General features: G+C 29.8%; 1 protein-coding gene across 1 annotated transcript; it reads right to left on the bottom strand.

Moving 5' to 3' along the window:
• Positions 1-352: 352 nt before the first annotated feature.
• Positions 353-10,251, bottom strand: LOC127732086 (uncharacterized). The gene is made up of 3 exons (XM_052241139.1): positions 10,119-10,251; positions 6,976-7,113; positions 353-1,392 (listed from the first exon to the last, which is right to left on the bottom strand). The coding sequence occupies exon 3, from the start codon at positions 1,383-1,385 to the stop codon at positions 429-431; it is 957 nt and encodes a 318-aa protein (XP_052097099.1). The 5' UTR covers positions 1,386-1,392; positions 6,976-7,113; positions 10,119-10,251; the 3' UTR covers positions 353-428.
• Positions 10,252-10,581: the final 330 nt, after the last annotated feature.

Raw genomic sequence — 10,581 nt, 5'->3', positions numbered from 1 at the left:
ATGGAGAGTTGTCTCATTGGCACTCATACCACATCTTCTTATATCTATTTCAATTATAAGTTAAAATGTTATTGGGTCACAGAATAATTTTCCGTAATAGTGTGCTAGTGACCTAATACGATATATATTGGTCAGTAAAATTTGTATTAAATAACAAATAGTTGTTTGTTGTTGGGATAGTGATCAATATGAGTCATTAATGCAATGTTTGGTAGCTGATGGACTATAACAGTGATCAAGTCTTCAATATCAAGAAGCAACTTGCAATGGTGAATACAAAATTATTAACTTTTTAATATCAAAGACCCTTATCACAATTTTAACACAACATTAAACTAACTTTTACGGGTGACACAGTATATACAAACAATGTTCATATATATATTTCAAGAAAATCTAGTGAAATATTTATACTTATTATCATAGTATTAACAACTTACAGTATTGTTTTGTAATTCCTGTAGTATTGATTTCAGTTCAACTTCAGATAAAGCAAATTCAGGTCTGCTAGCCTTTGACAATTCACATTGAACTTCTTTTCTCAGTCCATAAACATCGGCTATGAGTAGAATGGCATTTTCAATATCTGACCTTATACTTTCATATGCACATGTTGTTAATTTGAAATCTACAGAATGAGCAAATTTGTTTCGGAAGACCCTTAAAGACTCTATTGATTCAATGATATCACTGAATGTCAAAATTAGAGAAAAGCGAAGGTGGGGATTAAGCTGACTGAGCATTATTCCACTTTTTGCGCTAAATGAAGATGGATATAATGGGGTGTTTTGTGATACAAAAAGACAGTTCCAATTATTTTCTGTTAAGTATAACGTTTTTGGTGGTTGTGGAATTGTTCCATTTTTGCACAAAGGACAAGGTAGATCTTTTTTCCACATGTGGTATACGTCGTGTTTATTTTCATTTAAAAACTGTTCTAATGTTCTACCTTTCGCTTTTAGACAATGATGCCAGAACAGATCCTCACAACAATAAGGAATAACTTTAGCAAGCAAACTAAAATCTAAATCGTTTGGACTTATGTTTGATTTCGCATAATTGCAGCAGTTACGAGGCCCACGTGTAACTTTGTGGCCACTAAGGCGACTCGTTCCATTTTTCTCGAAAAGACTTTCATAATCCCTTGGAGAAAAAATTCTGCGATTCGGTAAAAAGTCAAGTGTGCCACACTGACAACATGTGAACATGGTATAACATAAATGATAAAGTTCATGCCCATACTTATCGAGCAGATTTGTAAATGATAAACCTAGTTTTGATAGATGGTGTTCTATCAACTTCCTCTGAACGTAAGTTCCATGTTTTTGAATAATTACTTGAATTCGATTAAAATTGTCTTCTTCTTTCTTGTGGTCCGTTGTCATTATTATTCTGAAAATGAATAAAAAAATCCAAATACAAGGAAATCTTTACAAATTTCAAAAGATGTATGCACATGTGAAATAAATCGGAGTGAACAGGTTATATTGAATATCACTCTCACTATGTGTATTGTTCCTAACAATATATGTAGGACTCTGAACCACGAGTGTACTTCTTTCTTTTTCTTTTTTTTTTTTTTTAACAACATAACTAAATATTTATTTCATTTACTGGCTTGTTAAAATATCCTTCAGGAGTCCAAGCTCCTCCTGATGTTCCCTGTTACATCAAATATATATTAAATAATATCACTCATAATGATTATTCATATGTTTTCTAATGGTTGCTAACACATTACTTTTAATTGTCATACATACTCTTCCATTGAACTCATTAAGAAAAATTGAGAAAACATTGACATTTTTGGCCTTTTGATCAGATATGTAATAGGCGTTGTAAATTGAAAAACCCACAATTTTTAAAAAATAGTTAAAGTCAAAATATTCTTCGTCTGAAGTTTTATATCCAAATACCAAATGTCTTAATTTTATCTTAAAATTTATTTTACTCTTCTTTAAAACTTCATTTATTTTATTCCAAAAATGTTCTAAATACGGACACAGTATGAAGAAGTGATGATAATCTTCTTCTTGTGTACAGAAGTTACAAAAACTATTGTTTACAATTTTCCACCTGAATAAAAGTTTCTTTGTAGGTAAAATATGTTGTAGTAATTTCCATCTAAAAAATTAAGTTTATTTTCTTTTAAATACAATGTATCTGAATAAAAATTTATATAAATTGTTTTGATATAACACATCATCTATATCAAGTATACACAGCCATTTTTTGGGTCCAATAGCTGGTTTAATTTTTTTATTTATCAGAGACTTATATAAAAGTTTGTTTGATAGTGATTCTAATTTTATAGGTAAACCTTTCCATATAAATTGGTTTCTTTTTATATTTACATTACAGAATTTTCCGACTTTAAAATTGCTACCCAGTCTTTTGGTATTGATTTCCTTACCAAATTAATTTCAGCTATCCAGTTTGATTTATTTTTTAGTTTATTAAAAATTATGTCTGGAGAAATGCAGCCTTTTTCATCTATGATATCATTTACATAAATTAGATCGCTTTTAATCCAATTTTTTAAAACTATAGCTTTATTTTCAAATTTAATAAATTTATTGTTCCATAATATTTGTTTTTCTTATATCTGTAAATGTTTCAGGTTTTTTCGTTAGACGTCCTCCAGTTAATTTCCAACATTTAAGGATATCTTTATGAACATCTTGGATGTTTTCAAGGCTTTCGTCTGGCTTATCCCCACTGTTTGTTTTAAACACTAAAACCAGTTTGACCCGAAATTATAAAAATAGTGCTGAGGTATAATTTCCCAACCTCCTTCACAATCAGTTACTAGTCTTTTAACCCACATAGCTTTTAAAACAGTGAAATAATTTCTTATATCTATCATATCTAATCCCCCCTTTTCCTTATGGACTAATGATTGAATTTCTTTTTACTATATCTGGTTTATTATCCCAAACAAATTTAAACAATTTTTTTCTATTTCTTTCAAATATTTCTCTGGAACTATACAGGCAGTTCCCACAAATGTGAAAATAGGCACAATTAGTGTTTTAATTATCAAAATTTTCCAAAAATAGAAAGATTACTTTTCTGCCAAGAACAAAATAATTTATTCATCTTTTCAAATTAATTTTTCCAATTTAGTTTTTCACATTCCTCTCTACAATGCCCAAAGTATATGCCAAGAGTTTTAACTGGTCCATTGCTCCAGTTGATTCACTCAATTTTGTCTTTACATGATTTAAGCTTTCCTACCCATAACCCCTCTGTTTTATTTCTGTTTAATTCAAATCCGGAATATGAACCAAATATATCAATTTCGTTTATAGCTAACTGAACGTCATACTTAGAACAACAAAATAAAGTAGTATCGTCTGATAGTTGCGAAATGTTTATGCTATGATTTTTGCAATCCAATTTGATTTTGATACCGTTAAAACCGGTATTGCTTCTTAATCTTGACGCCATGATTTCTACCGATAAGATAAATAATATTGCTGATAAAGGATATCCTTGGCGTATACCCCTGGCGTTTTTATAGACTCAGATATCCAACCATTATTCATAACACATGTTTGAATATCGCTATATAAAGTTTTAACCCATCTTATAAAAGAATCATTAAATCAAAAATGTTTTAAAACTGAAAACATAAAATGCAATTCTAAAGAATCAGTCAAACGCTTTAGAAAAATCAACAAAGACTATAGCCCCTTCAATTTTGTATAAATCAGTGAAATCAATAATATCTTGTATCAGTCTAAGATTAAAACCAATAAATCTATTCTTTACATTTCCAGTCTAGTCTCCTTTAATAAATTTTGGTAGGATCTTTTTCAATCGATGTTCTAGAGCGTACGATTGAAGCGTCATGTCAATATTTAGAAGGGAAATAGGACGGTAATTATTTAGTGACAATGGATCACCTTTTTTAAATAATAGCATTAATACACTTGTACACTGTGAATATATAACATGTATAAGTGTTTGATCTTTATTTTCAATATTAAGAATGTTTACTACTATGTACTTTAATTTTTCCCAAATTTTTCTATAAAATTCGACTATTAATCCGTCTAATCCAGGAGATTTATTAAGTTTCATTTTATAAATAGCATCTGAGCATTCTTCTACTGTAATATCCCCATCGCAGACTGATTTCTCATTTTCACCCATTTCTTTCTCTAGTTTTGTCTCAAATATATATTTATCACTTGATGTTTTATTAGGGCTTTGTGTCGAGTATAACTTTTTATAGTACTCTTTAATACTACATAGTATATCACTTTGATCCGTTAAAATCTCATCATTTTCTCCTTTTAATTTATTGATTGACTTTTTTTTACCTGTCTCTGTTTTTCTAAACCTAAAAAGTACGAGTTATTTTTTCCCCCCATTTCAACCCAATTCTCTCGTGATCTAATTTGAGCCCCTTTAGCCGTTTGTTCGTAAATTTTGGTAATGTAATTTTCAAGTTCTTCAATATCTTTATCTAAAATGTTATTCTCAGATTCTTGCTCATCTCTAATTTTCAGTTTTATTTCTATTTTTTTTCAAGAGTTCGTAAGTTTTCTCTTGTAAATTTTGCTTTAGTTTTACAATTAGCTATAGTTGCCTCCCTTACCTTTATTTTAAATATATCCCATGCTAAACCAAGGTTTTTCAAATAACGATTATTCATAAAGCAGCTATCCATTTCTTTATAAACTAATTGTATGTAGTCATTACCTTCTAAAATAGAATTATTTATTTTCCAGTACCCCCTTCCCTTTTTCTGATGCACCAGTTCTAAATTTCATAAAAAACACTTTGATGATCCGTAAAACCAATAACTGCAAGTTTAATTTTGCAACGTTTTACTAGTGGTATGAAGTCTGAGCCTGTCAGAATCATATCAATCCTACTTGCCTGTGATTTATATTTTCTTCGTCAAGTATATTGTTGTTTATTTTTATTTGAATATCTCCAAATGTCTGTTAAGTTATTTATTTTTATTAAAGATTTTAAATTATTTACTGATTGGATATTTTTTATTTTCGGTCTATCGCTTTCATCGTATCATTGAAATCTCCCCCCCCCCCCCATTATTGTAATTCCTATTCCTTGTTCTTTTAATATATTATTTACTTTTTTGGAAAAATATATTTCTATTACTTTTGCAATTAGATGCATATATACACATTAGTGTAAAAACGCTTTCATCAATTTCTACATTAAGAAGAAGTAATCGTCCATCTACATCGTTATGTTTATTTATCAACTTATAATTCAGTAACTTTTTAATGAAAATAGCCACACCCCTACTAATGGCCGTTCCGTGACTGCAAAATATATCAAATTCTGAATTATTTCTTATTTCTGTTTCTATGTTTTCATCAAAATGAGTTTCTTGTAAAAAACAAACAGAACAGTTTTGAAATTTAATCCATTCAATTACTCTGTCTCATTTAGCTTTATTTTTAGTACCATTTACATTTAAACTACTTAAGTTTATCAAAAATTTAGATGCCATTTCAAAGTATAATTTCATATTTTTGTAATAGCTCCTCACATAACTGTACATGCCTACAAACAGTACAGTTAAAACACATTTTTATAACAATCATACAGAAATCGACAATATACATCACTCTATTTCTACTAACATAAAAAGTACAATTCACCAGGTTGCATATAATTACAGGTAACAAATAAAACACGCTACCTGTGAATACGGCATTTAATTTACTGGCCTGAATTGACCTTGTTATGTTAAAATCGATAGACAATAAAATTGACACTGAAATAATCAACAGCCACCACGTGTGATTCGTTACAGTCTTACAATGTGTATTCGGATGGATATATGTTTCTTATATACGTGTCTTATTCACATAATGTGTGCATATAATTTTATCTAAATAAGTGAAATGGAGAATGTAAACACATTTAAGATAATAATGTAAGTAAACTTTACCGTTTTTCAAGGCTTCTATAGCTGTTTTGTTGGCTATGTTTACTAAAGAAGTAACTTCTTTGGAGGAAATAGATATTTGAGATGTATTTAGTAGGAAGTGTAGAGGAATATCCGATAGTGCATTTCGTGGATTTATTACATGTACTCGAGCATGTACTATATTCAAATATGTTTCAAAAGTAGATTTTGCTAAACTACAAATACAGTATTGATGAATACGCTGACAGTAAGGTAAGTATTTATACATTTTAAACAGTGAAAAGTTGTATATGGTTGTATACAGTGTTTTACCTAATGTCAACAATTGTTCATTCACTATTAATAACACACAGCATTTGTATACTTGCGCTAAATATAGCAAAGGTAAAAACCAACATAATAGTAATATGCTAAATATATCAATAAATATTCGCTGCTTGAATTACGAGTGTACTTCTAACTGCGATGGTCAAGCTGAAATGGGAAGGTTTGACGCTGAAGTTTTGGAATACTCTGAAGTGCGAAGGTGAAAAATATGAAGCCATCTTGTTGATAGCTAAACCGAAGTGCGTTTGGGGTATCGCTGAAGTATGTTGAATTAGATAAATGGTATTTTCAGTGTTTGTTCTATTCACAAAGGGACATAGAACTCAATTTGTTTGTTAGAAGCAGTTTGTTTTAAAAAGTAAAACACTGAAAATACAATTGTTATATTTAAAACAATTCATTATAACAAAATTTGCATTTGCAGTCATGATTGAAACGTTGTAATATTCGTTTTAAAATAGGCTTGTGCAAAATAAAGACAACATTCATAGACGATTCACCACTATTGTGGTTTCTACGATACATGCTAAGGTTATTGTCTATTAAACATAGTACTCATTTTAATGACGGAAAACCGTGGGAGTTGTTTAAAAAACTGAACGAAACAAAATAAGCTACCAATCTATTTAAATTATACACTTACATTTGATCGATACCGGATGGTTTATCAGCAATAATGAATTCAAATTATATTCTAACCAATTAAAAAATATAATTCTCATTATTCTCACCTGTAGAATTGAACTTACTACACGCGTCATATAGACCATCACACATCAGCGAAAGGATCGTCGCACTTCAGTGTCCCCATTACATCTCCAAATCTTGTATATACAATTCTATTTTAGGAGGAAAATGCCATTATGTAGCTTTATAAAAAAAAAAAAAATTAAAGATTGAAAATGAAAACAATTTTAGCATTGATATAAGAAATGAAAATAACAAGAATGTGACTTAAATATTATATTTCAAAAGAAAACAATTACATAAAAAATGTATCCCTAAGAATGAAGAAACACCGAATGCAAATCATACATTTAGTAACATGAGAAGTCCACATGGGGGAATAACAGGTATCTCATTTACCATGTTTACCGTCAATGAAAATCTGGGGTAAACACATATGATCCTGATTGTGTAAGCACATGTGACACCCGCCCTGTTGCTCATGGTAGTGCAAATCTCATTTAGTGATGTCACTAGAGGAAAGAGGAAGGGATTGTGGTCATGACAATTGTTATCATTCATTTCTACGTGTTGATAACGGTATGGTGTTCACATTTCTGTAACCATGTTGTAACCTTATTTTGATACATGCTATTAATGCAGTCATTAAACGTTGAATATTTTTATCTGCAAGGACAACTTTCGATTTTCTAATCAATACATATATTACCCTACCTGTATTTGACAGACTTCTTTTGGAATTTTGGGGTCGTTAATGCTCTTCAATGTCGTACTTATTGGAAACATTTTAACGTGTTTGATTCGAGCGTCACTGATACGTCTTTTGTTGACGAAACGCGTGTCTGGCGTACACAATTTTTTTCCTATTATCTATGACGAGTTTAAAGTGAGCAGCGTTATGATAAAGGATGATCCTTTGTCTTTTCCAGCATATTATTGGTGGCATTAAAACTCCTTTTAAACACGTTTTAATCTACAGAAGACTCACGAGTAAGGATCAAATTTTAAAAGTCAAAAAGACCAAACCAAGCACGAAGGTGAAGATCATATGATGCTTCATCAGGTTGAAATAACAAATCATGGCTTTTTGTTTCCATATTATGCTTACTGTCTAGTAACATATTCCTATCGCAAATAAAAAAATATGGTATATATATATTTGATATTGCATGTATCTTTATAACGCCAGCCTAATGGACTCTTGCTACAATAAGACTGAGTAAGTTTCATACGAAATTTGATTTCTTCCTTGTTTCTCAAACAACATAAACATATCTATGTTGGCTTTGTTTTTCTTTCATGGTATACATTGTAGCTAATTCACCATTCAAAATGTCAAATACGGGTTTTTAATAGTGTTGCATGGCAGAAATGAATAGGTATGTGCCAACCATTTTTATTAGCTTGTGTTTAGAATCTTCAGACATTCATTTTGAAAGCAACTAGTGTGTATTTGTTAGATTGTAAATTCTCTAGTTTCACGTGCTCACACACTATTTTTTGTTCTTAATCTTAATCCTTTGCTCTCCAACATCGTATGCTAAACTTTATATATTTTCAAAACATGACAAGAAACTGATGAGCATTGATGATGTGTTTAATCTGAGGAAGGAAATTCTTTTTTTTTTTCGCAAGGAAAACAGTATCTTTCATATTTGCATTTCAAGATATGCATAAAAGTGGCAATTTCTCATCAACTCCATATTTTTGAATTCCTATTGAGGAGATGTTGGGTTTACGTCAATGAAAAAGCCTTCCAACGTTTCTTTCTAGATGATTTAATCAACCCAGCAGTTTAATATTTTATGCTGTCATGACATATCATTGATCCGATGTTTTTTTTTTAAACATAATTTTCTTGACATAGGTAAAACGTTAGCAGTATGATGCCTTTTCTATACGTAGGCAGATTATACAATTGTCACAATTTGTTGCATACTTGTTTTAATGGTCTTCAAATTCATAATTCATTTCTCTTTTACATTCTCTCCTTATCGACAAGACTTATGCAGACATTTGGAATTAATTGTAAGATTTACTTAATTTATCATGTTTATTAACGAGATTCAAAAAGGGGATAATTTTATGTGTTACATTTCTATATAGATAGACGTAATTTTGTCTTTTTAATCGGATTAAAAAGCAAATTATCTATTGCTTAATGATATTTAGTTTTGATGTAAGTTTCAAAATTGGAGACCAAAAAAAGGGTACAGCTCAAATTGGTTTTTTCATGTAAGAATTGACACTAACAGTTCAGAGGCCGAATAAGCAGGCTATTTTTACGAGAGTTATGCAGCTACATTTTTAACTAATGCAGTTGTGACTGATTTATTACAAAGTTGAGTCCTGATACATTTATATAACATTGTTATTACCGTTTGTTGAACGTTATAGTGAAGTTGATCATGCATTAAATGGCATATCGCACATTTGAAGTTGTGTACTTATGTTTGGTAATACTAACACAAAGGAAAAGCATGAGAAACGATTTAGTTTTCGTTATGTTTTCCAATTAACCCTGTACCGTTGCACTTAATGAGCCAATTTAGGACAGTCAAGAAAATTCAACTTTATTGTCTTTTACAAAATGTTTAGTTAATTAAAGAGATACACAATGGGGGTTGCAAACATTAAGTCCAAAATTCTACTTTTTAATACCCAGGAACATCGGATGGTAACATCTTGGACTGAAAACCAAATCGTAAAAATTAAAAAGGCATGTAAAGTGTTCATAATTTAACACAGATGTAATTGGCATTCAGTAAAAATCCTTTACTACACACCGTAAGTGTTTGTAAACTATTGAGCTTCGATTAAATAGTGTTTTGAAATGGCCCCTTGTTTATATCTGCCATTGCAAAGTATATCTTATTTAGGTTATAATCGTTAAATTACCAATGATAAATTTTTAAAACCCTACGTGTATATATAAATCAATCTCATGAAGCTTCATCTGACCTTCACCTTTGTATTTTGTGTGGTCTATTTGATATTTTCATATATGGCAATTTTTGTCATATTAGTTTAAAATAACCTAATAGTAGTATTGATCAATGCCTCTAAACGAAAAAATAACTATGTTTCATTATAATGGCTTTTCGTGAAGCACTATTACGCAGTCGTGTATTGGTATTTATTAAATGATTATCAAACATTACTTGAAACAAATATGAATTAAACTTACCTTGATTGCAGCAAATGTCAGTTTGCGTATCGTATCGGGTAATTCAAGTAAGAAATCAATAATATATATAAATATATGCACACTATTGCATTTATTGTAAATTGTTATCAGTGTGTGACATGTCTACTTGTTATCTGGCTATTTAAAGTTTACATATTAAGTGTGTACATGCCTAGCTTTATTTAAAATTTGTGAATTTCTGATTACATTCATTGATAATGTATTATTACCGTAATTGTTAGTTATCTAATTATGAAAACGTATTGAAATTGTCTTGATAGTATTATGTTAATTGCTTATATGTTTATTGGGTATGTAAACTATATTTATAAAATAAAACTGTAAAGCTTTTAGCACAGAAAATGTAATTCAAGATTTGTATATGAACACATACATTTAAATAATATTTAAACGTCCTTCGAAGGGTTAAGTTACGGTAAAGGAAACATTAAAATTGACATAT

Source organism: Mytilus californianus, unplaced genomic scaffold (assembly GCF_021869535.1).
Source record: "Mytilus californianus isolate M0D057914Y unplaced genomic scaffold, xbMytCali1.0.p SCAF_22, whole genome shotgun sequence".
Taxonomy (NCBI): Eukaryota; Metazoa; Mollusca; class Bivalvia; order Mytilida; family Mytilidae; genus Mytilus; species Mytilus californianus.
The sequence above is the reverse complement of the archived record's forward strand: the minus strand, read 5'-3'. Positions and strand labels throughout refer to the sequence as shown.

What these genes read in the sequence shown, in the direction of transcription:
- LOC127732086 (XM_052241139.1), bottom strand. Translation starts at nt 1,385, where the DNA reads ATGACAACGGACCACAAGAAAGAAGAAGACAATTTTAATCGAATTCAA.